Genomic DNA, 27,566 nt, shown 5'->3' with positions numbered 1-27,566 from the left:
AGTGTACACAAATGCTTCTCTAAGAGGTTTGGGTTGTGTACTGATGCAAGATAGGCGAGTAGTAGCATATGCATGAAGACAACTCAGACCATATAAAGAGAATTACCTATCTCATAACCTAAAACTTGCAGCAATGGTCTTTACACTAAAGATTTGGCATCATTACCTGTTTAGTACAGTGTTTAGCGTGTTTACTGATCACAAGATCTTGAAATATCTTATGGATCTGAAAGAGTTAAATATAAGGCAAAGAAGATGGATGAAATTTCTCAAGGATTATAACTTTGAGTTGAAATACCATCAGAAAAAAGCTAATATGGTAGCTGATGTGTTGAACAAGAAGATACTACACATAGCTAGTTTAATGGTCTAAGAGCATGATCCAATGGAGTCTTTCATTGATTCTCAACAAGATGCACCATTGAAAGCTTTAGTTGGTGCATATACTACTGTGATCAATAGTAATTTCTGGAAGGAGTTGAGAAAGGCATAGCTAGAAGATGGGTATCTTCTTAGGATTTGAGAAGAGGTTAAGTTGAATCTGGCTATAAATTTTAGCTTTAATGATGATGGATTCATGGTGTACTGGGATAGAATTTGTGTGCCTAATGATGCGGATTTGAGAAGAGTTATCCTGAATGAAGCACATTGTAGTAAGTATACTATTCACTTAGGAGCTATAAAAATGTATCAAGATGTGAAGCATTATTGATGGTGGCTAGGAATGAAAAAAGAGGTAACTGAGTATGTAGCATGTTGCTTGATCATAAAGTGAAAATTGAACATCAAATATCAGCTAGAACGTTGTAGCGATTAGAAATACCTAAATGAAAATGGGATAGCATTTCCATAGATTTTATCTCCGGGTTGCCAAGAACTCAGTCGGGGCGCGATGCTATTTAGGTAATAGTTGATCGATTAAGAAGTCAGCTCATTTCTTAGCCATTAGGATTAGTGATTCTCTAGAGAAGTTGGTTAAGATTTATATCCATGAAGTTGTGCGTTGTAAAAAGCCATAGGAACTACTTTAAAATTTAGTACAACCTATCATCCTCAGATCGATGGCCAAACTGAATGAACCATTCAGACTCTGGACGATATGTTATGATCTTATGTGCTAGAGTTGCATGGTAGCTAGGATAGCTACTTGTCATTGGCTAAATTTGCATACAACAATAACTACTATTCTAGCATTCAGATGGCACCATATGAAGCCATGTATGGAACGAAGAATATATCATCATTATGTTGGACAGAGCTAAGTGAAAGGAGCATAATAGGACCTGACGTTGTGGATCAAACTACTCAGAAGATTGAATTGATATGGTAAAAGTTATTGACAGTTGAAAGCAGGACAAAGAGTTATACTGATAAAAGAAGAAGACCATTAGAGTTTTTGGTAAGAGATCACGTGTTTCTAAAAGTTATGCCAGTAACGGGAATTAACAGATCAATGAGGGCCAAGAAATTGACTCTTAGATTTATAGGTCAAGTTAAAGTTTTGGAGATAATCAGACCAATTGCCTATCCAATTGCTTTACCTTCACAATTGTTTGGGATTCATAGTATATTCCACGTGTCTCAACTCAAGAAGTACCAATCGGACCTTTTTCATGTGATTAAACTTGAAGAGGTAGAGTTATGAGAAAATATAACCTATAGAGTAGAACCGGAGCAAATAGTAGATGTGAAGGATAAGCAACTAAGAAACAAGACTATTTGACTTATGAAAGTATTCTGGAAGAGTATGACTTCTGGTGATATATTGTGCATTTATGTGGTCAATTAGGTGTGCATTATCCATTTGGACTTGATCAAGGCTCAAAAAATGGCTAACAACAATTGGTTTTGAATTGAGATATTTAAGTGGTAAGATTTTCACAAAAAATGGCCAAAATACACTTGGGTGTCCAATTTTTGATAGAGATGTCGGATTGAAATCAAACCAGTGTCATTAGTTAGATTTTAAGATAAGTCTTGTGTAAGCGCTTGAACCATCTCAATTGAATATCGTATGTGAAAATGGTGCACATTTGAATTTTGTATTAGAAACTGCCATTTGATAGTAAATTCAGGTGTATGCGCTATGACGTATGTACTCGCATGCCATGGCACACAGCATAAAGTGAGCAGTTATGGCCTTTATGCCACATGCCGCGGTGCATGTGGCATGAGCTGCGGCGCATAGTGTGAAGTTATACTTTATTTTTTTAGAATGTACATGTTTCTTTTGATATCAAATACCCAAATACTTATTGCTTTCGCTTTGTATAGGTTTTGTGTTATAGGTTTCTAACCCGAGTGATTTATAAAATGATTTGAAATCTTTTCTTAGGATCCCAAGGCTTTCAGCATTTTCAAAGTAAACAATTTTGATTTGATTAGTGATATTGTAATGGAGCGCATGGTAATGTCAGCGAAGACATTACAATATTTTATTTGAATTTATCTTATAAATTCATATTATATAACTGATATAATATCCTCTCATATTATGTGATTTATTAAATTTAATTTATTATAGAAAACTAAATTTAAAACTAACACACTATAATATATATATATATATCAGATATATATATATATATATGTATATAACTATATATACAAATATATACATCTATATTTCAAATATATATATAGTTTTATATTTTTAATTTTATATTTCATATAAATATATATAAAATTCGTTCATGCTAGATAAAGCATTACATTCATTAAATCTAAACGCATTCTAGATTTAATGAACTTGGATATTATAACTTAAGTTAGGCTGTTCTTGTGTACGACCTTATAGACCCATATGAAGTTGACATTAAGTCAATAATGCTATTATCCCATAAGTCATAAGTGGCCTCTAGCAAGGCATTGTGACTACCCAATTCATATAGGGATTGATAATTTAATGTAACCTATCATATAACCATACTACATCCTTTTTGTTACACGATATTTTGGTCAAGATTGAGACATGAAATTGTCACCCTCCTTTACTTGACCATTACTTTCTTGATCTCTGAGTGGATTGACTATAGCAATAGAAAAACCTTTTCTATTGTATTATGGCTATACATTTTCTCAATCTTCCTTATTGCGGGACCCAATAATATCTCTCAATTAATGTGAGGGATAAATTTCATTTTGACTAGTCATATTCCTTTACATGAATATCACTAAACTCAATCATAATATTTATGATCACCCAGTTAAAAGTGATTTTTGACTAGGCCAAAGTTCAATGGCCATTATGAAGGAATCCATAATGATCGTAGGTCAAAGGACTCTATGACATGATTGCATATGAGATAAGCTTAAGACTTATACCATGTGACTTTTTCATAACTAGTCAGTTTAGCACCTTATACCCTTTCAAATGCCCACAACTTTGATTTATATTTCTATAATTTATCAAAGTCATACTAGTCTTGTTTCATCGATGATCCTTCATAGATGACAGACTAGGGACATTTAGGACAATTATTATAGTTTGTCAAAAAATATAGTTATTGTAGTGAACATGCAATAATATGATAATAAAAGAGAAATTCATTAAATAACAATATTTATAGTACAATGATAGGACCTAGGGCACAATTTCTAACAGGATGGATACTTTACCAAATACAACTCCTTTATCAAGGGTCATAATTTTAAGTTAGATGAGATGTTGAGCCCTTACAAGGGATTAATGGACCTAAATCTATAGTACTCTCTTGAAATTGTCAGGGTTTTTTTATGCAAGCTTTAGATGGGATAAGGATAGACAAAGATATAAAGCTTGTGTCAGAAACTGTCAAATGTTCATCACCCCAACAAGCCTCGCTCAGATTCACAACATGAAGTACAACTCAAAAGCTATGAAGTTCCAAGAATTCAACAAAAAGAAGCAAGAGTATCCTCCAAGATTGCACACTCTTGAGGTGAAATACAAGGCTATATATATATATATATGGATGATCTTGGCTCCTCTTTAAGGCAACCTCCATTTCATATGCCTTCTCCTTATCAAGAGGAAGAGAAAGGACAAAATGTAGAGCAAGTACAAGAACAGCCCGGGCAACAAACTAAAGATCTATAAGATGAAGTGGTTGCTTAAGAAGAATTAGAGAAGGATCTAAAAGTGCCTCAAGCTCAAAAAATATAAAAGAGTTCATCCTTTTAAGATTCAACACAACTTGTCATCCACATATAAATCATCAAATAGAGAGAAAAATTCAAACATTAGAAGATATGTTAAGAGTATGTGCACTGGAACTAAAAGGCAATTGGGATACACATCTACTGTTGGTGGAGTTTGCCTAGATAACAATTATCATTCTAGTATTCAAATGGCTCTATATGAGGCCCTTTATGAAAGAAAGTACAAGTCCCCTCTTTGTTGGACAAAATTGAAAGAAAGAAGTTTGATAGGGCCTAAGTTGATCGATATGACATCCTAAAAAATAGAAATGATAAAGCAAAAGCTTCTAATAGCTTAGAGTAGACACAAAGTTATATAGACATGAGGAGGAGATCGTTGGATTTGAAGTCGGGGATCATTTATTCCTAAAAGTATCTCCCATAAATGGGATTGCAAAGCTCTTAAAACAAAGAATATTGGCTTTAAGTATATAGGATTGTTTCAAATTCTTTTAGAAGTTGGACTTATAACTTAAAAGATAGCCATGCCCCCAAATTTGAGTGATATCTATATTGTCTTCCCTGTTTTCCAAATTAAAAAGTATCATTAGCCAAACCCAATGCATGTCATAGAATATCAAGATATTGCATTACAAGATAATTTATCTTATGAAGTAAGATTGTAACAGATCTTCGACTACAATGTTAAGTAACTCATAAATAAAAACATTCCATTGGTCAAAGTGTTTTTGAGAGGTCTAACCTCTAGAGAATCTACTTGGGGGTTCGAAGATACTATGAAAAAGAGAAACATCTGGAATTATTTAACTAGGTATGTTTTAAATTTCAAGTATGAAATTTATTTAAAGAGGATAGAAATGTAACATCTTCTTTTTTTATAACTAGAAATATATGATTATTAACCGAATTGACAAGGGAGAGTATAAGTAGAGAATATTAATCTTAAGGATATAGGGATTTTAACCCAAATATTCCTTGAAAATTTGGAAGGATATCGATAAATCAAGGGTAGTAAAGTAATGATGATAATTTTTAAGATTTTATTAGTTCATATAATCGTAGTTAAGGCTCAGATTTACACTGGAATTAGCTACAATCAGATAGCCTAGTGGGACAAAGCATAAAATATTAAGACTATTAATTAATTAAAAATAATTTTTATATAAAAGAGAGAAAATTTGATTCATATTTTAATTGGAGAAATGTAAAATGTCATCTTTATATCTTAAAATAGTATCAAGATACTCCCTGACACTAATATTCCGTCACCTCAATGATTATAAAAGGAGGAATTATTTTTTTTTGAATTATATTTTACATGGAAATTCAGAAAAAGATGATGATGGTTATAGTAAGAGATTATCAAGAATTGAGAATATATATATATATATATATTAAGATTATTTGGGCAAGACTCAAATGAAGAATATTATTTACTAAATAAAGTATAAAAATTTTGTTAATTAATTAGGCCAAGGAATTAGAGCATAAATAAGGCTTAGAGTGACAAGGGAATTATGATAAATATAAAGAAAAACATAATCTTCGATTCCTATAGTTTCATCAAATTTTACTTTTAATCTCTATATTTTTTTCAGTGTTTTCAATCCCTATAAGGGTTAACCACTGAAAAAATTGAAACTATAGGGACTAGAAACATTAAAAAAAAATATAGGGACTAAAACCAAAATTTGATAAAATTATAAGAACCAAAAATTGTGTTTTTCCTAAATATAATAAGAAATATTTTTACCCAAAAAAGTATAATAAATAGTATGGCCAAATTTCAAGGGATAAATAAAAGAGGAGTTGAATAGGGAGCAAATGGTATTAATCCTATTTGTATAATAAAATATTATAACTATTTTAAACACCAAAAGTGGCATGCAAGTGAGGAGAGAGGAAAACAACAAAAAACTCTTCACATTGTTAAATAATAAAATAACAAGAAGCCAACAAGAGATTAGGTTATTTGTAGGAAAAGGGAAATGTTGGATAGGTTGCTAGCTAAGAGGGAATGAATTGGATGACACTTGATAATGTTTAAAAACTTAAAGAGTGAAAAATTCTAATGAGAAGTAAGAAGATGAAACACATAAGATTTATCCTAGTTCAGTTCCAAACTTGGCTTACATCTAGTTTTCAAATTCACACTTAATATTTTCAACTAAAATACAAGTTTAAATGAATACTTGCTACCACAGTATAATTCACAAGTGTAATAACTCAAAAATTTAAATTAAATCATTTTCCTTTCATGTAGAGATTTTATTTAATTGTTTAGTTATAATACATGGGGAGTATTGGCCTAATAAAATTTATATTAATTATTTATGTGGAGATTCAGAGTTCGAATCTTATTTAAATCAAATATTAATTTATTTTTATATACACAGAGAAGTACTAAAGTAACCTCGCCTCATGTTATAAAAAGATAATAATAATAATAATAAATTTAAAAAATCTGATGGGGTTCTTTCTCGTAATTTTCCCACCCACTTACATGTCTCATATTCTTCTTTCTTTCATGTCAGTGCAAAGACAGAACAGAGTGAGTAAGAGAGTGGCGTGCGTTCTTTGTTTTTCTTCTCTCCTGTCGCGTTGGTTTCAATCTCGCCAAGTGTGTGTTTGTTTCCACACTGCTAGAAATCCATTCCTTCCTTGTCCCTCTGTTGCTCGTCCATTCTTGCACAGCTGAGAGGTTGAATTTCCTTTCATGTTGCTGCTCTGTTTCATTACTGAAGAGGTGTGTACGTTTGTTCATCCTTTCTCTTTTCTTTCTCCGTAGCTGCTAAAAATTTTGTGTGTTTGAGCAGGTTAGATTGATTATTTTCTTTGGTTGGTTGAAATCTCTGTTTTTTCTCCTTTTGCTGGTGTAGAAGACCGAAGTTCTTCTCTTCTCCTTCTTCAACACAAGAGGCGTACTGATTTACAGCTGCTGCCGCTGAGTTTGTTAAGGTGATTTGCTGTTTTTACTTCCTCTTTGGTTTATATAGCAGCACCAAATGATCTTGTCCCTTCTCTTGCTGAATTACGTCATTCTAATCCTTATTGTTGCTGTCATGAAGTTTTAGAGTGAATTGGAGGTGTAGTTTTGGTTCATGTTGGATGTTATTCTACTATAATGCTGAACAGAATTTGGTTAATGAAAGTAAAAGCTTGGATGTTTTTGAAATTGTTTGGTTGCTCATCTCATAATTTTGTCAATGATAAGTGCAGTCAAGGTATCTGTAAAGTCGTATGAAAGAAGGATTTGGTGGATGAAATGTTGTTAAGTTCCATATTATAGTTTGGGGAAGTATATGCAAGTTTTAGTTGAAGTTATTAATTAAAATTCTTAAAATATAAAAGCAGTAGAAAGAATTACATATGATACTTGTATCATATTTTTTTAAGTCTAGGGAAAGCTTAAGAATGATTGATGTGATTTATTGTGATTTATTATGATTTATAATTGAGAATGAGCCACAAGAAAGTACAAGAATAAATTGAGATTTGTAAATGATTTAACTAACGTGAGTGTACTTAGAACATAATTGGATAAAGTATTGTCTTTAATATTATTTGAATTGAATTTAAATGCCCATTAAATGCTTGAAAAATTATTTGATAAATGATTCTAGAATTATAATTTATTTATCAAGAAATTAAGAGCATTATTAGAATAAAAGTAAAAAGTTAAAGGAAGCAAGTTTTAGAATTATTGAAAAACTTTTAGGTGAGTGGGTAGTGTCCTAAATAATTTCTTTTAGAGTGTTTATAAAATTTTTTTATTTAAATTTTTATATTATTCCTTCATAAGTTGTGTAAATATTCTTGTTAATGTTATTTTTATGATTTGTATAACTCTTCTTACTTACCTTATTTTTATATTAATTGATTCGTTACATACTTTGCTTTATTTTCATTAATAATTATACTATTGTTAAGGAATATTTGGATCTAGTATATCATTGACCAGTTATTTATTCTAAACATTTATATTGCTTAAATTTTATAATTTATATGACAGTTGTTAATATGGTGATTCGTGTGTGGGATTAATGAAAAGAATTTGATAATTGCATATTATATTTTGAAAAGAATAATTTTCAATAAATGTTTCAACCCCATGCACATTCGATTTAATTAGAGGGACTAAATTCAGAATGTTGGATGCTAATGATAGTTTCGTTAGCCTTTGGCATGCCATGGTACATCTAAATACTAGGGTGCGTGTAGAAGGTGTTAGCCCTACGTATAGGCCGACGCATATGGAATGAAGAGATGGATATTCATGAGCATTATACTCACGCTTGTTTCATAGACTTCATGCCTACACTTGTTTCGTAACTTATAGATGTGCTTGATTATTTCATGGCTTTAAGCCGTGCTTGTTAGTTATTTACCTTCATGGACTGTGCGCGTCTATGCTTGTTTATCTTTCTGATAAAGTCCCACTAAAAGTGATTTTTTTGGACCTTATTATTTTAAAATTATTCTATTAAACAAACTATCGTTTGATCGTATAAGATTTTATATAGTAGATTCCCTCCTAGATTAGTTTTAAGAATTTATTGTTTTATATTAGTTATTCACAAATATTTTTTTATATATCATTATTTGAATTCATTTTTTATATTTTTTTATGAGTTTTATGACCCTTGATAACCTATAAAACTCTAAAATTATTAGTTTATTTCATGATTATATTGTTGAGCAACTTTATCATTTCTTGTTAGTTAAAATTTGGGTTTTAATATTCCCTTGATTTGTTGTAAACTAAATTTTATTAATTATTACTTTTACATATTCTATTTATAATTTTTATTGGGATGCTACTCACTAAAAAATTTTTTTGGTCTCAAATAATATGGTTGACCCTGCACCTCCTGCTAATCATTGAGGAGCTTTATTGCTTTTTGGATAGTGGAAGCATACTTCAATAATTTATTTTAATGTAAATATTCATCATATTATACAATGGTAGTTAGTGTTCCATGTATACTGTAGTTAGGTCTTAGTCTTATTTTATTATTGTGAATTTGATGTTGTGGAGCTAAGCTTCTTTCTGGTTTAGCTGATAGGTTATGTTATTATAAAATTTTGGGAGGTTTTAGTTATAAGGTCTATCAAAATTTTTACAAAATGGTTAAGACTTTACGAATTTTAATTTAGACATAAATTATTTGCCATTATCTCAAATTAATTTCTAGAAAATTAAGGCTTAATAAATGTGAGTCTTTCTCATATTCTGTGCCAGTCATACCCTCACTATAGGGTGCGACAGCAAGACTTAATTTGTCTTAAGTCACTTAACAATCCTTGCTACAAACCAACAAGTTGTTACAAACACTTGAAAAACACATTTTCAAGATTTCAAAAGTAAAAGACAAACTTTCACAGAAAAATTCTCCTAAAGAATAGATATATTACAAATGAAATTTTATAAAACTGTGCATTTTTTCACAATTCTTTTCAAGAATAATGAATGAATGCTAAGTGTTTAAGCAAAATTCAAAAGCTTTTAAATGCTCAAATAAAGAAAAGTTCACTTAAGGATCAAAAGTTCTTATTCAGACTTAAATTGTATCACATATATAGTTTTGACATTTGATAAACTATTGGAATGTAACAATGTTACTAGCCATTAGTGTCATTTCTTGCATGCATCGTGACATATCATGCATGAAATGGCTTGTATCAAAGTTCCAGATAGGCGTGAACCTTAGGGTATCTCTTGTATGGTTTAGAGTATATGAATATGTAGTCTATTCTATGTACAAAAATTCATGTGTAACCCTCTTGCTCTCACATGTGGTTTGGCTAACAGAAAGACAAAACCAGTTCTATATGACAAATCTTGTGTGCAACCAACTTGTCCTCACATGTGATTTGGATAGTAGAAAGTTAAGCCCAAATTTGTGTGATAGAAATTACATAAAACCAACATGTTCTCAAGCATGGTTTGGCTGACATAATGTCAAAGTCAATTTAAGAAGCAATAGACTATCATGCGTGAAATGACTTGCTTCAAACTAAGACCATTTAGGAAGATAAATCACGCATGAAACACAACTCTCACTCATGAAATTGCAAGTTGTAAAACTTAAGCCATTCTATAATACATATCATGCGTGGAACCATTATGCACTCAAACAAGATTTTACATGATCAAGAGATATGGGATTTGAATCACAATTCATGCAAGTGTATAAATTGAACTTGGCTTGAAATGAAATCAAACTCAATTTGGTAAGATGTGTTTAAAGAACTAATGACAAATCACATGTAGTTACCAAATATTCTCACACGTGAAATGGCTCAAGACAAAATGCAATGAAACACAACTTTGACAAAACTTGCATGCAAACTAAATGGTTTTTTGCGTGACTTTAAACACAGAAGCAATGTCAAGGCATCACATAAACACAAGTGACAAATCACACTTAGATCACTATCTAATTCTCATGTGAAATGTCAATTAGTATGCCTAATAAGCTAAATCTCATGAGAGATTGTACAAAATCACATGTAATTCTGCAATCAAAAAAAAAACTCAACTTTTATGAACCATTACAAGCTAAAATGACATAACTTGCAAGCTTGAATATATTAAGATAAGCCTTGTCATGCATACTTGAGACTTGTGAGCTAAAGATGATGCATTCATTTTAATGATAATGAAATGTCATTAAGCTCTCAAAGTTTTCACATTGAATCTAAGAGATTTATAAATCTTCATGTTCTCTTAATTCTTCATGCTCTTGAGGTTTTGTCTTCATTCATGATTCTTTATTTATCTACACACATAACAAACACATCTTCTCTTAGTTTTGTAGTCATCAAAATGTATGATCCAACAAGAAAGACATGTATGAGGGAAGAGAAAGAGGAAACTTGTAGGACAAGAGATCACCATGGATGGATTTGGAAAGAAAATTTGTAATAAGAAGGAAAGACTTGAATGGAAAGCAAGAGATATGCAAAAGGGCTACATGGCTAGACTAGGAAGACTATGGCCCCTTACTTCCCTCTATAAATAGACACTCAACCCTACCACAAACACACAGACATTTGGCCATCACACACAAAGGAGAGAAGAGAGAGTGATCTCGAGTCTTGAAGAGTACATAGCTAGGAGGAGAGGAAGGAAGGAAGGGAGCTCAAGAGAGTCTAAGTGGTGAAAGCTTCTAAGTTAGTGTAATATCTACATGTAAGTATTCCTTGATGTATTATAATGAGTTGTTAGCTTTCCATATTAATATTATAAACATGTGTTGATTGTTGCTTATATGTTCTTATGCTTGGAAGTATGTCTTGGCCATGAGTATCAGCCATGCCTAAACATTATGGTAGAAGTTGATGCTTATCCTATGTTGAGCTTGCTTATTTGTATGTTTGGTTTGTACAACTAAGATTTCCCCAAATCTCACCCCAAACTACCAACATTTTAGGGCCAAGTACATCCAAAGATAACCACAAGACACTAGATGCATAATTACCTTCAAAGTTTCTATTGCTGTGCTATGTTTTTTTTAAGATAATTATGTAAAAGTACTATGAAATGAATGGTTTGTTAGATGACCATAATTGAACCCTATCATGATAGGTTTAATTTCATAGCAAGATATTGCCAAAGAACCATGTTTAAGATACTAATGTGTTAAGCACTATATTTTGACATCTCTCCTGAGTGTTGTCTATTACGTGCTATATTTGAAATATTAAATGATACGGTTTGGTTTTGAAATTTTTATGATAAATACTACACATGTAGAACTTTCCAACAATTCAGAATGAAAATATTTGCATTTTTGTAGCTTCAGTAAAAATTTTCACCATTCAGCCTGAGGTTCCAGATGTGAAAATAGAGTTATTTGAAAAAAAAAAAAAAGTAAACTGCATGGATTGTGCTAATTAAGACCTAGTTTCATTTTTTTCCCAAATAGATGATCCTTCAAGGTTTTAGAATGAGTGAAGAATCATGCAAAAATGAGTTTTCTAAAATTAGTTATGATTTTTTAAAATGGTCATGAAATTCTAGAATTTTCCAAATAGTTAGCAATAAAGGAAAGTTTTGAAAATTATATTTTTTTAGTGGTTCTTGTTACAGTATAAGCTTTAATAACTTCTCAAATAATATAGGAGTATGGTAATGAGTTCTGGAAATGCGGTACTATTACATTTTTTTTTGTATCAGAACAAAAGTTCTTTACAATTTAGCAATGAATCTTTTGCTACAAAAAAGTTTAGAACTAGTAAGGTAATTGCTTTCCTATTTATAAAAATAATGGACTTGAGTGGTTGAATTTCAAGATAGAAAAGGTGTCTTCAGGAGATGATTGTAAGAGAACCCATGGCAATGATGACTTTGGTGAAATGAGTAACTATTTGGACCAATTTATGCCAAATACTAGCCAAGCTAGGAGAATATACTTGCTATATGAAAATAACTAAATCAGAAATAATTTTAAAATTTGTGGCAAGATTAATTGTAGCTTCAAGGTTTAGAGGTTTATTGGATTTAGCAAGATCTAATTAGACTCTATTAGATACAAATTAATATGCTGAGAGGTAATTGAGATACTTTCGTGATAATTGTTACCATAGTTGAACAATAATAAGACAATGAGTAGAGTAAGGTATCTCGATAGGTGAATCTTGATTTGTGGGTATGTTGATTTTATATCTTTAATCATTTTGGCTTCTTTTTGTTCTTATTTAACTACTTTTAATTTGTTTAGTTTAATTAGTTCATTTAAAATCAATTTAATTCCTTTTGAACAATGAAAATCACTTCCATCCTTTGACACCTAAAATATTTCAAATATTTTTATTTGTAATAACCAAAAAAAATTAAAATTAGTTAAATAAAATCTATGCTTAACTAATTTGATTGTATTTTTATTTTCTTGAAACAAATATGTGAAAAGATAGTAGTGGTTTAGTGGAGTTATACAAGCTAAAGATTTAACAAGTCATGGATTCCAACCTTTACATGCCCTAGAGTAGAATTTTTATTTATTTTAATTTTAATTCTCCTTCCGCCTTCATATAATTACCAAAATGCCCTTCAGCCAAAAAAAAAACAAAACAAAACGAAAACAAGAGGCCAAAACACGTGTTGTTTCTTCTCCTTTTTCTTCTTCCTTCTGTCGATGGAATACTCTAGAAATCAAAGAAAGAGGGAGTTCTTCAATTTTCTTTCCGTCTCCATCTTCTTCCGTCTTCAGCGTCGTCAGCGTGAGAGTGTGCCAGAGCTTCATCTGTCGCTACTCTACCGAGCTTGTGGTATTCCTCTTCCCTCCCTGTGTTAGATCATCAACGTCCTTCTCCTTCCTCAGTGTGAGTGATGATGTGAATGTTCAGGTCTCTCTTCCCTTTCATTTTCCTTACCATTCATCACTGCTGAAGACGGTGGAAGCTCTGTCGAAGCTCTTCCTCTGTTGGCATTTAAGACTCTTCTTCCTTCTCTCTGTTCGTCCGCCACTAATCAACTAGCTCGTGGCCTCTTCCTTCTGTTCTATTCTAGATCAATCATACTCTTTCTCCTTCACTGTTGCTGTGGCTGTATAGGTGAGTTAAGATTGCGTATTTCCTCTTGTTCGTTCTATTGATCATCGATCTGCCTATCTTTTCTTTGTGCTCGACAGCTACTTTCGCTTCCTTCCCTGTACAGACATGAAAACTTTATTCCTCTCTGTTTGTGAGTTGATGATTCATTTAAGGTGAGAAGCCTTGATCTCTTTTCCTTTCCCTTGATAAATCATGTGCATGAGAATTACTAGTTGAAGTTTTAATTTTTCCCTCTTGTGTTGCTGTTGTCCGTGGCTGTGTAGGCAAGGAGAAATTGAGTTGAGTTGAAATTTTTTTATGAGAAGCATGATGATAATATTGTGGGTCTGAACTATTAAGCTGAATCATTTTCATTTGAAATGGTTGATGTTGAAGAGGATGATTGGAATGAGATTTGGATAGAAGAGCCTACGCTTATGATTTAATTGTTAGTGCCCATAAGACATTTGATGAAATGTTCGTTGTAGGGAGTTGCTTGATTTTGTATTTCTGGAAATTCATTAAATCTCTTTGAGACATAATTGATTTGGATATTATTAATTTTTTTTTTGTAAATTGAGCTTGGTATTTTGTAGGGATTGGCTTGTGAAGCTATTGATAAATTATTTGAAATTTTGAGAATCATATGCTTATTGATAATTTACTAGACAATAGAAGATTAGAAAGTTTTAATTAAATGGTTGGGAATAATGTATCTAAGGTATTTGATGGGAAGCTTAAGAGAGAATTATATCTCAAGTAAATAAATTGATATGGCTAAAACAATATGGAGGAAATTAATGATATAAGTGATGATAATTAGACAAACTTTAAAAATATGAATTTTGGTTTTTTGAATTTCAAATGGTAGTAGTTGATTGCAATTGAGTTAGAAGTGGAAAGAAATCCTTATAATTTATAGGGATTTAATTAATTTTTTATTATTTCATATTCTTATAGGGAGTGTGAAAGAAAATGATTTTTATAGGAGTTAAAAGGAAAAAATATTTGAAAATTAAAAATATTACAAGTAAGTGGATAACGTCCCAATCAATTTATATATATTTGAAAATTTTATTTTATCAACTATTATTTTCAACAATTTACAGTCATTAATATATGCCACTCTAGCATTGATTAATGTTGTTGATTAAATTTCTTTAGCTCTTGAAGTTATCATGATTTATACTTATAAGATTGGTAGAAACGCTTTTATAAATTCTAGTACTCTTTTATTCAATAAAGACAATCATGGAAATGGGTGAAGAAGTTTATGGAATGTTAGTTATGAATTTTTATATTTTAAAGCATTGATATTTTAAACAGTTCATGCGAGTTTGATATTAGGAAAAGAAAAGTTTATTTTGAAAGTGATGATTTTCTCGCATGTTTGAAAATAAATTTCAAGGAGACTTTATACAGAATACTGGTTGCTAATGGCAATTCCGTTAGCCCTTGGCATGTCATGGTACACCTAGCTAGTAGGGTGTGTAAAGGAGGTGCTAGCCCTGTGTGATAGCCAACGCATGTGGAATGGAGGGATGGTTATTCGTGAGCATAGTACTCACGTTTGTTTCGTGGCTTTGATTGCGTTTGGTTACTTACCCTCATAGACTGTGTGTCTACGTTTGTTTCATGACTTCAACCGCGTTTGATTACTTACCCTCGTGGACTGTGTGTCCACGTTTGTCTTCATGGCAAGAGCCATGTTTGGTAATTTACCCTCGTGGACTGTGTCCATGTTTGTTAATTGTTCTGATAAGTCCTCGTAATATGAATTTGATAATTTTACATCCCATTGGCTTTAAGTAGTAAATGATTTATAATTATTTATTTTCTTCTTTACAATCAAGTGATGATAATATTTCATATGATATTTTAATAGTTAAAGATTTTATTTAAAACTTTATAGAATCTTTTTACTTTCGAAGTTTATTAAATTTTTATGAAAACCGTTGCCTCTTTAAATTGCGTGATTGTTTCAAACTTTCTTTTTATTCATGTTCAATTATTTATTGTTGGGATGTTATTCACTAGAAAAAGATATTTGGGTCTCAGATGGTACAACGAAACTTGTAACTTGAGGCATCCACTGAGAAGTTTTATTGCTGAATGGAAGTGGAAAAATTATTTTAGTCAAATCCTAATTTGATGAAAATTTGAACTTTATACTTATATTGGAACCTGGTCTTAGGTGCTTCACATAGAATACAGGTAGAATCCTCACAATTCTTTTAAAATTTAATATCTGATTTAATAATGCAATCATTTTTAATTACCCTATTAGTGTGTTTAATGTATTAACTTCAGAGTTTCTTTGATCACGACTTAAGCGATGTGAGTTTTGTATCCATATTTCATGCTAGTCCCACCTAATTTTTGGAGTGTGACATTATTACTCTAATCTCGTGTACTTGTGAGGCCGGTCAACAAGTAAAAAATGTACACACTCGCAGTACTTCTTTCATACATGTGGGAAGAAAAACTGAACTGCCATGCTCTTAAAAAATTCAAACTTGAAAGCTTATAGTTATTCTTCTTCATGAAATTGTTTTTTTTTTTTTTTGGTTAACAATGGACACAATAATAAAATATGGAAAACATAATTGTTACAATGCTAGGTAGAGTGCTCTTATTGTGGTACTCCAAGAAGGCTTAGGTGCTTCTTTCTGCTCTTTCACCATCTCTTACATTGAGCAGGTTGTGATCTTGTTATTCTGTCCTCAAGTCCGGGAAGAAACGTGATATATTTTCTTCTTCCACAATTCTTGGCTTCGGCACCCTTATAATAATTGAGACTTTGAAAAGATGCCACTATAATGGAAGTTGGGCAAATGTGTATAGCAACGCTACTGGTAATAAAATGACCACATAGGATATGATAGGCTTATACTTCTCTTGAGGTCGAAAGTCAGAGGATAGTGCAGCATAGGAAGCAATCAACATTGAGACAAGCGACGCGAGGAATGCAATGATGCCCATACAAAGCTTCAACGGCAAACTTCGACGAAAACCTTTGGGGGGTTCCTTTCTAGAGATATAAATGGCTAGAAAAGTAGCCAATGAAGCGATAGAGAAGAGAAAGGAAAATAACAAGGAGATAGAAAATTTATGACCAAATCTATCAATGTCCTGGACACATGCAGAGAAGCCAGAACCAGTAACCAGAGCAGCTGCAACAATGTAAGGTCCACACGTGTCCTTCACTGATTCATTACATTCCTTCATAAGTTCCGTGTGCTCCTTGGTGAAGATGTCCCACGGAGTCTCCTTCATTTTATTGCGTTGGGACATGAAATAAGATGGCATGCTTTTTTTCACATACTGCTTCAACATAAAATAATAAATTCCATAAGCAATGCATAATTTCACTCGTATGTATCTTCCAAGGAATGCTGGAGAAAGTATTTTAACATATTAAAAATAAAATTGGAAAGAAAAGAAATTAGTTGATGAATTGATGGGGGGGGTGTGTGTTATATTTAAGGTCCTAAATTTTTTTATTAATTTGTCTGACATGTTTTATATATTGTAAATATTTTTAAAATTTTCTAATTTGTGTCTTGAAAAATGTGAACAATAATAATTCACAAAGTGAACAAGTAGCGATGAAAGAATGCAAACATTACCCACATGGATATTTGGGAAAATATCTCGCAAAATAAACCTAGTATATACTACAAACCTTTTTGTTTTATCAAAGGTGAATCCTCTGATCTGCTCTTCTTGCTTAACTGTTGCGTGAGATTATTTGACCGAAAATGAATCTTCGATAGTTTAATGCACGTGATTGCATTCACTAGTTAAATTAAATAGTTTAATACACATTAAAGAAAAATGCTTGCCTCTTATATTTTTTTCCCTCATTAGCATTCTCTTAGAATTTATATTAAAGTCACGGTCAAACACTAAATATAAATAATAAAATATTTGCCTCTTCTATAACATGCTGGTTGATTTGAGTTTGGAAGAGCAAGACTTAATGTAGCGAATAATAAATAAGAACGAAATATTAAATACCTCAAACCACATGACTTCCCATTGCTTTTGCATAACAGATCCACGTATTTCACCTGCTTTATATTTTGACTGCTTTGCTGCCAAGTGCAATGCATTATTATCATGAGCATCCACCTTTTCTATCAATTTATTCCAATAACGTTTCTGTTTCTTTACTTCCTCTAACACATTGCTTTGCCTTTCCTCAATGGCCACATGTACTATATTCTTCTTCTCCTCGAGTTATTGGTCATGGATAGACACAGGAATATCATGTAGGATTTTCTTCACCTGCTCAGTCAGACCATTTTGAGCTGCTATTAACAGTGCTGTTGATTTTTTGACTCTGCCTGCCATGTACCAGTTATAACTTATCAGAGGTTAATTGTGTTACTCTTCTCTTCAAAGAAATAGAAATCATTTTCTTTTTTGCAGTGGGCTTACCTCCCTGAATAATAGTATCCATGAACGGATAAAACCTCATGTTCACAATACCCTTCATGACCTTCGCATTATCGTTTTTCCAATACCAAGGATCTTGTTTTACAAGTTCGTCCATGATACAGGCAACGATCATATGTTTCTCTCTAAGTTTCCCACGGCAGTCTTGTCAAATATTTGTAGCAACCAAGAAAGAGAAGGGCAAAAAGAACAGATTAAAATTGGCAAAGGAAAGCAAGAAAATGGACAAAGAACAAGAGGAAGTGTAGGATACTACTACCATAAAAAATATAAAAAAAAATACAAAATAAGCAAAGAAAAGAATTTTGGGATAGATTTGCGATGACATTTAAAATGGAGTGCTTGTTTGATTTTACATTTGGGAGGTTGAAAATTATAATTTTGAACCTAAAACCACGTTTTATTAAGAGAGATTACCAGACAGTACAATTTCTAAAACTACAGTTAGAAATTATGAAACCAAATAGCATTTTCTTCCCCCAAACCTATGTTAAAGCCTAAAATCATCAATAAAGAAGCAAAGTATAAATGCTTTTAAAAATCGTCATTAGTTCTAGCCAAACCTCAGTTTTGAGCAACCTTAATTTCACCTAAAACCATGATTTGCAAATTAATTCTAGCCAAACCACAATTTTGACAAACTCAAAACCAAAGAGACTCCGATTTGTGACAAATTTGTGATGGTTTGAGTCTTTGCAAATAGACGTAGTACGGATCAGTCCATCGAGAACTAAACATGCATGAATGCATGCATATACATAAAGTGAATTGAAAAGAAAACAATTCAAAAAACCTCCAATATTTAAAATTAAAATTTCATACTAGGTCATTTGGGATTTGTAGCTTAAAGATCAGATGATTGTAAAGAAAATAAATAAAAGATATGTCAACTTCATGTCTCTAAAACGTACTAATATCAATATGCATGATATAAAATCTATACATAACAAACAGTATTATTCATAAACCATAAACATCGTCACTTATTTTTTATTTTATGTGATGAATATAAAATTAAATGTGTCTGTACTTTGTACATACTATTAAATTCTAAACTTAAAAAAAAAGAAAAAAGAAAAAGATAGGGGTTCATAAATTATACTTACAGTAGTAGAGCAGTTTCTGCCACCATCTGAGAGGACTACCATTCTTAAAAGCAGACGCAATCATGACAAGCTCATTCAGAGGTAAATGTCCGTCTCTATTGAAAAAGCTACCGATCGCAATATGTTGATCTTTGTAAAGCTTAATTATTTGGAGTGAGAAATCTGGCAAGCATTCAATTCCACGTACATAATTTGTTAGTTATTTTCTTTCGTAGCTATCGAACGCTATTTATTTGTAAAGGGTATCAATATTTTGACAATTAAAATACACACAATGTTTCCCAAAACAAAATTAAACGCATGCTGCTTTTTACTTCTTACTCCTTTGGTCCTATTTAAACGGCCAAAAAAAAATAACTTTAATTTTTTTTATAAGATACTTTATTATTTTTATGTTGATCTTCATTTTTCTACCTTTATTAAATGATGAAAAAATTATTAAAAATAATTCTTTCCCCTCATTGGGAGTGTAAAGATAGAAACTTACTAAAATTTAAGATATGGTTAATAAAGTTTTATGTTTTTCTTGATTCTAATTAAATATGTTGAAAGTGATTTATAAATAAAATTAGAGGAAGTATATCATATAATGATCATGATGATGTTGCATTATCATTAACTTAGGACGACTCATGCTATGCATCTATTTTTAATAGTAAAGCAGCATAATTAAATGTGCTGACCGAAGTGTTTTCTCCGAATGGTGCAGTGAAGTATAGTATCTCCGTTTTTTCTTGTCCAGATTTCGGGGGGTAACGACAGTTCCACCTTTAGGCAAATTGAATGGAGATGATCGAAGGCCGATTGGTGACCGTTAAGAGCAGCCAAGAAGAGAGGTGTCTCTTCTTCATTGTTACGCTCACAAACCAATGACTCGTGGACACGTGTGATGCGACGACAAATGGTGTCAGAGCCACGTGAGGCTGCACAGTGCAAAGGGGTATCTCCTCGACTATTCTTAGCTTTCAGAGTCTCCAATGCCTTACCAGTCTTCTCTATTTCACTCACCAGTTTCTCAACTACTTCATCTTCTGGTGCCCCATTAGCGATAGCCCAGTGCAAAGCTGTGTCGGACCACGACTCATCATCATGGCGCGAACCACGTATCTCATTTGTTGCCTTCATCATATCACCCATCTTTCTATCCTGAATCTGTGGTTGGTTTTCAAAAATTTGCAAGACCGTCGTCCAATCTTCTCTCATAAGTGCAATGCACAGGCTTTCCCCATGATTCTCTTGTTGCTCTGAGCTCGAACTGCCGATCATTTTTCTTATTTCACTTTGGTCCGTGTGTCTGGGTAAATTAAAGGAAACCAAATTATATATATATATATATATATTTGCAAACTGACAAGTATAGAAGACAAACTTAGAAAATCAGCAATTAGTTAGACCGTATCATTATTGTTACCCATTTGGAAAGAAGAAACCTTCTCTAGGCTCGTTATTCTTGAGGTCAATGATGGTGTATAGAAATTCTGAAGATCCAACTAATTACATAGAGCGAGGGAACGCTGCACAGCCTTTTCTTCTTGTTTTTTCCTTGTCTTGTATACATACATACATACATACATACATATATATATATATATATATATTTGGCAAGAAAAGGCATTACAGAGTTGATGGGGTCCATTTTTGGCCGTTTGATATAAGTTAAATGGCGATTGGCGTAGAGTTAATCATTGAATATTAGCGTAGAGTGATGCTGAGTTTTTAGCTAGCTAGTGCCAATAGTCATGATAAACCATGAAGGATTAATATCAAAACATGGTAAAAGTATATAGGAATTTATAACAACAGTTGTATTTATCCTATTTATAATGTTGGGATGATTGGTTTGATTATTTATATTGGGAATTTGGGAAGTGGAAGATGTGCACTGAACAATGACAATAAGATGGACTTTGTTCCTCTTAGTTAGGTCTTCTTAAGAGAATTATCCAATTAAATAAACTAATATTCAAAGTTGGATGCTTCTCACTGGATTTTTATTTTTGGTTTGATTAATAGTTTTCTCGTTTTGTTTTAGTTATGAAAAACAAAAACAGATAGAGAAGCAGCCATCTATGACTGTAAGATTGAATGTTTCCCTTCAAATTAGAGAATCAAGTACATCCCTATTTAAATAGTCCAACTAACCATGCCAACACTCAAGTTGAAGCTCACTATCTCTCAAGTTGCTGGTGGAAAAGCCAGGACCACGGCCTTAATTTGGTTTTCTATAGCATTAACTTTGAATCTATCCCGACAAAAAGTTCTGTCCACCAAAGAGACATGAAATTTGACAAATTCAACGCTAAATTGTCCTGGAGATAAACGGAAAATTATAAATCATCGGAGTGTTCTTTTAGTTTGAAGTAATTGATTGATCTGATATTTTGGTGGAGTATGAAAAAATTCCAATGTCCACAAAAAAAAAAAAAGGAGAATGAAATCGCCATAATTCAATTGTAAAATTTCAATTAGACACTTATCATCAGGAATCCTTGAGGATCTAAAATTATCTTGCAGCTTAAAAATAACCATAATTCTAAGGGTTACAATGCAAATCCACCCCTGCAATTTTTCTTGAGGTGCAATTGGTATTCCTAAGAATTTTCAGGCGCAATGTCCCCCTTGATGTAATTAAAACGTATAAGCAATTCTAACCTAACCTAACGGATTGAAGACATTGACTGTGAAATCTCACAGAATTCGTTCATTAAAATTGGTAGAATGACACTTAAGTTTCAATGGGATCATTTTATTCAAGTAAAGTCCCAATAAATTTTAAAAGTACAGTAAGTCCCTTAAGTCCTTAATTGGCATTTTGATATAATGGGATTTGCTCCCAATTTTAAAATTGGGAAAACAAGTCACTAGCTCAACAATATAAAATTGCAAATTTGAGACACAAAGTTGCAAGTTATAATTAATAGGGAACACAAGTCTTAATGATTAAATTTGAAAAGAATCAAGTAATTATTATTTGAACATGTTGAAGAATTTGCAACTTCATCTCCTTAATTTGAAATTTTGTCATCTTGAATTTGCAACTCACTTTTCCTATTTTAATAGGGAATACAAATCTTAATGATTAAATTTAAAAAGTAATATGTCATCAATCGAACACTTTTAGAAATTTGCAGTTTTGTCTCCTAAATTTGAAATTTTGCTTGGTTAAATTTGTAACTCATTTTCCTTGTTTTAAAATTGGGATTGCTAAATGAAAAATACCAATTAATGGCCTAAGAAACTATCACGCCCTGAAAATAGAGGGTGATTGGCACGGGTACAAACTATATTGCGCATTCCCATAAGTCTTAATATGAAAATTCAATTCATTTTTCATTATTTTTTAAATAATTAGATTATATATAATTTATAACATTTTTAATGTTACTTATCACAAGAAAATTTCAAAGTTTTTGTAAAAATTTTGGCAAAACTTTCCCTATAATTAGGATCTCTCAAAAATTTTACAGCAAAAACTTTTTTTTTTACAAATAATAGTATAAATCAGGAGCATAGCTCCCTCCAACCAGCAACTAATACACAAATCAAAATAAAACCCTAATAACAATTTATGTGGAGCACTAATCTTTCTTTTAAATCAAAATACATACGACTTATATATTTATATCAAAAGCAATGGTACCAACCAAAATTTCCACCCAATGTAGCTATATGGCCCTTGAGAGGTCAATGGTGGGGTTAGCGTCAGCTAATAAATCTGAGGCCAAAATAAATTTTTCAGTGAATAGCTTTACCAAAGTAAAATTTTTAAAATTTAAATCAACAAACTCTAATAATGGTGTAAACTAATTAAAAGTAATTCTAGAAAACAAATTTATAAGCCTGTAAGTCATAACCATAATTGTAAAATGAGAGTAAATTGAAATCAATTTATGTTATCATGCTTAAAGAAAACAATTTACTCACATATAATTTAGTGGTATAATTGCTAGCCAAAATCATATAAATTTCAAAAATACATATTAGTCAACATTTAAAATTTTGAGAACTTAACAGAACAGGTTACAAACATGAACACATAGTTCACGAGGGTAAATAACCAAACGTGGCTTATATCATGAAAATAAATGTTAACCAAACGTGAGAACAAAAATCACAAACCAAACTAGCTAGTGTTTAATCACAGCACGCTACGGGCTAATGCAACTGCTGTTAGCAGCAGTGTTCTGTTTAGAGTCCTCTCAAAAATTATGTTTTAAACATGTGAAAAGAATAATTATTTCTAAAATACAATTTGCTTTTTCAATACCAAATTCACATGAATCATTTTAAATTTCAATTTAAGACTTGAAAAAATTATCTTTCATAAATAATATACAAGCTTGCGTTATCTAAATAATCACGGATTTCAAGAGTTTAATAAACCAAATAATTTCATAAATCTTTGAAATATATTCATTGAAGAAATAAATGCATATATCATCCTTTAACTATCCAGCACCGATATTTCAAAGTTTCAAAACTAATGTAATTCATAAGAGTGAAATATCTCAATGAAAGTCTCTTAAAAATAAAAATACAAATAAAAATAAATTAAAGGGGATGCTATTCACTTACTTGTCGAAGTTTTAAATTCTTAAAATATTCTTTCATCAATTTTTATCAGGATCCTCTTCTTCTGCACGTCTTCAACTCAGTCGGCCTGAACAGTGGTGAACTGAGAGAAAGAAGAAACAAACGTACTCTTGAATGCTAAATAGGGGAGATATAAGCTAAACGTTATCACTACACCCAACAATGGAAGAAGACTGATTCAGCCATACCAACATGAGCTCACAGTAACAGCCTTCCAGCACTCGATACTTCACGACTTCTTAGCCTAGAACAACATGGACAGATAGCACACAGAGAAAATGTAGAAATAAGGAGCACATAAAGGAAGGGATAATGAGGCTCACAGCTGAACTGGGGAAGGAAAAACTTATGAGAAGAACCTTATAGCTTCAACAAATTGGTCCTTTACTCCATCCACAACTCAAACGTGAATGACACAGGGAAAGCAACAGATCGAGAAAGAGAAAAAAATAGAGTTCACATGCATGAAGGAGCGTCTGAATGTCACTGAGCAGTGGTAAGCCTTCTTCATCGCTGGTGATAGCTAGGAGTAAAGAGGGGAGAGATGTTTGGTTATGGTAGAAGGTTGGAGAGAAATATTGAACACACACACACACACACTCTCTCTCTCTCTTTCTCTGTGCACCGACTAGATAAAGAAGAAGTAAAAGAGAATTTATCAAGTGAGGAAGAGGGCATGATGGTAATTTTATATAGGCTAAAACTAATAGAAATAAAATTCCTCCTTATACTCCAGAGATTTCAAACTTAGGACCTTTTACATAAGTGCTTATATAACAACCATTACACCAAGTCTTCTTCTTGCTACACATGTTCTCAAGAATTAATATAATTACTATTAAAACACCAACTTATATATCCTTATTATTATTAATTATATTTATTTATTTATTTATTTATCTATATATATTTTTTTTGGGCTATTACATTCTACCCCCTTTAGGAAATTTGGTCCTTCGAATTTAAATTTGTGCTTACTTTAATCCTCAAATAGGTGTGGATACTTACCACGCATATCAGTTTTGATTTTCCATGTAGTTTCTTCCTGAGAATGGTTACGCTATAGCACTTTCACTGAAGTAATTTCTTTAGACCACAACTTCTTAACTTGTCGGTCCAAAATAGCCACAGGAACTTCTTCATAAGATAAGTCTGGGGCTATTTGAATCCCCTGAGCTTCTATCACATGAGAAGGGTCATATAAGTATTTCCGTAACATTGATACATGAAACACTAGATGAATACTTGACAATTCAAGCAGTAACGCCAAACGATAAGCAACTGCACTAATTTTCTCTAAAATTTCAAATGGACCAATATACCTTAGACTTAGTTTTCCTTTCTTCCCAAACCTCATTACCCTTTTCATAGGAGATACCTTAAGAAATACTTTATCCCTGACCATGAATTCTAACTCCTGATGTTGATTATCAACATAAGACTTCTGTCGATTTTGAGTTGATATTATTCTTTCTCTAATTATTTTCACTTTTTCAATATCATCTTGTACTAAATCCAAACCCAAAAGCTTAGTATCCCCAACATCAAACAACCTAATAGGAGACCTGCATTGCCTGCCATAAAGTGCTTTATATGAGGCCATTTGTATGCTAGATTGATAACTGTTATTATAAGCAAACTCCATCAAAGCTAACTAACGATCCTAACAGCCACTAAAATCTAAAATGCAAGACTTTAGCATGTCTTCAAGTATCTGAATGGTTCTCTCTAATTGGCCATTGGTTTGCGGGTGAAAAGTAGTACTGAGATCCAATCAAGTGCCTAAAGCTTCTTGAAAAGATCTCTAAAATTGGGAAGTAAATTGAGGACCTCTATCAGAAATTATAGATACTGGAATCCTATACAGTCGCATAATCTCATCAACATATAATTGAGAATATTTATCAACATTATATGTTGTTTTCACTGGAATGAAATGAGCTAATTTCGTCAGTCTATCAATAATAACCCAGATAGAATCATACCCCTTAGCAGTGCAAGGCAACCTGGAAATGAAGTCCATTGTGATATTTTCTCATTTTCACTTTAGTATTTCTAACCCTTGATGTAGCCCAGCTGACTTTTGGTGTTTTGCCTTAACTTGCTAACATGTTAAATAGTATGAGACAAAGTCTGCTACATCCTTTTTCATGCCATCCCACCAATACAATTGTTTCAAATCTTGATACACCTTTATTACTCCTGGATGAATAGTATATGCAGAATGATGAGCTTTTTCCATAATAAGTCGCTTTAAGTTTTCCTCTTGTGGCACACAAATTCTACCATTGCACTTTAGTATCCCATCTTGGTCAATTTCAAACTCAGTGTTACTTCCTAAGATGACTGCTTCCTTTAACTTGCATAACTTTGGATTTGAAAATTGAACACTTTTAATCTAATCCATTAAAGAAGAATGAGCTTGTACGTGAGCCAGAAATGCTCATTTATCAACAATCTCAAACTTGACTCCACTCTGCTCAAGTTTATGAATTTCTTGCACCAAAGGCCTCCTTGTCAAAGTCATATGCACCAAAGGCCCATGTTGCATTAAGACATATCCTAGACCCACACTAGAAGCATCACAATAAACTGCATATCCTCCATTGTCTGATGGTAAACTCAAGACTGGTGTTGATGTTAAACACTCCTTTAACTTTTGAAATCTATCTTCACACTTGTCATCCCATTTAAATTTCACATTCTTTTAGGTTAATCTTGTTAGTGGAGTAGCTATTTTAGATAAATTCTTGATGAAATGATGATAATATCCCGTAAGACCCAAGAAACTATGAATTTTTGTAACAGTCATCGGTCTTGGCCAATTTTACACTGCTTCTACTTTGCATGGATCCACCTAAATACCATCTTTAGAAACAACATGTCCTAAGAAGGCAAATTTATCAAGCCAAAATTCACATTTAGAAAACTTGGCATATAGTTGTTGTTCCCTCAATGTTTGTAAAACAATTCACAAAATGATGTTCATGCTCCTCTGAGCTCTTTGAATGTAACATCCTAAAAATTTTAAGACTCGGATTTATTTTTTAAAAAATAAAATATCTATAATTAAATTAAAATAAATAATAATTTAATAGAGGTCCAGAGTTTGAATTTCACTCAGCAAAATTTTAGTTTTATTTTATTTTTAACTATGAAAAAATTACCAAAGTTGACCTGGGCTTTTATGTAATAATTAAAAAATATTAGGCCCTTACTTGTAATTTGCCCCAAACTGTTTAGTTGATTTTTTTTACAAGAGCACACAGAAAAGAAACAAATGAAACAAGAAAAAAAAAGGAAAAGAAACACACAAATGACAGAGTGAGAGGAAGAGAGGAGGAAGAGAGGGATTTGGGCTCAGATCTGGAAGGCTTTATGGCCGTTGTGAGCTCAGCTACGTGGTTGGTAAACTCTCTATTTCAATCTTCTTTATTCCCTCTTTATTTTCTTCAATTTTTGAAAGAGGTAAATTCTATATTTTGATCCTAAGGGCTTTATTCTTATAAGCTTCAGTTATTTTGTGTCCTTAGGGGGTTGTTTTGAGTTTTTATATGGTACTCTAATGTTTGAGTGGATAATTGGATGAAAAGAGGTGTTTTGGGCACAAATTAAACCCTGAGAGATTGGGTTTTTCTCTTTAATGGTTAAAGCCTATTGATTTAGTTATAATTGTGCTATTTAAATCTAATAATATTTAAATTAAGCTTTAGTTTTCTTTATAAGGGC

The 27,566-nt window shown here is 31.9% G+C and overlaps 2 protein-coding genes across 2 annotated transcripts; both read right to left on the bottom strand.

Annotated features, from left to right (window-relative positions):
- Window positions 1–19,913: 19,913 nt before the first annotated feature.
- LOC129286510 (uncharacterized) lies at window positions 19,914–20,510 on the bottom strand. Its single transcript, XM_054922467.1, has one exon. The coding sequence runs from the start codon at window positions 20,508–20,510 to the stop codon at window positions 19,914–19,916; it is 597 nt and encodes a 198-aa protein (XP_054778442.1).
- A 4,387-nt stretch (window positions 20,511–24,897) lies between these two features.
- On the bottom strand, window positions 24,898–25,440 carry LOC129286509 (uncharacterized). The gene has a single exon (XM_054922466.1). It carries the CDS (start codon window positions 25,438–25,440, stop codon window positions 24,898–24,900), a length of 543 nt encoding a protein of 180 aa, XP_054778441.1.
- Between the last annotated feature and the right edge of the window lie 2,126 nt (window positions 25,441–27,566).

This window comes from Prosopis cineraria, unplaced genomic scaffold (genome assembly GCF_029017545.1).
Source record: "Prosopis cineraria cultivar Desert tree isolate PC_DT_omini unplaced genomic scaffold, ASM2901754v1 PC11, whole genome shotgun sequence".
NCBI classification, from domain to species: domain Eukaryota; kingdom Viridiplantae; phylum Streptophyta; class Magnoliopsida; order Fabales; family Fabaceae; genus Prosopis; species Prosopis cineraria.
Note: the sequence above shows the minus strand (reverse complement) of the source record. Positions and strands in the feature narration are given on the sequence as shown.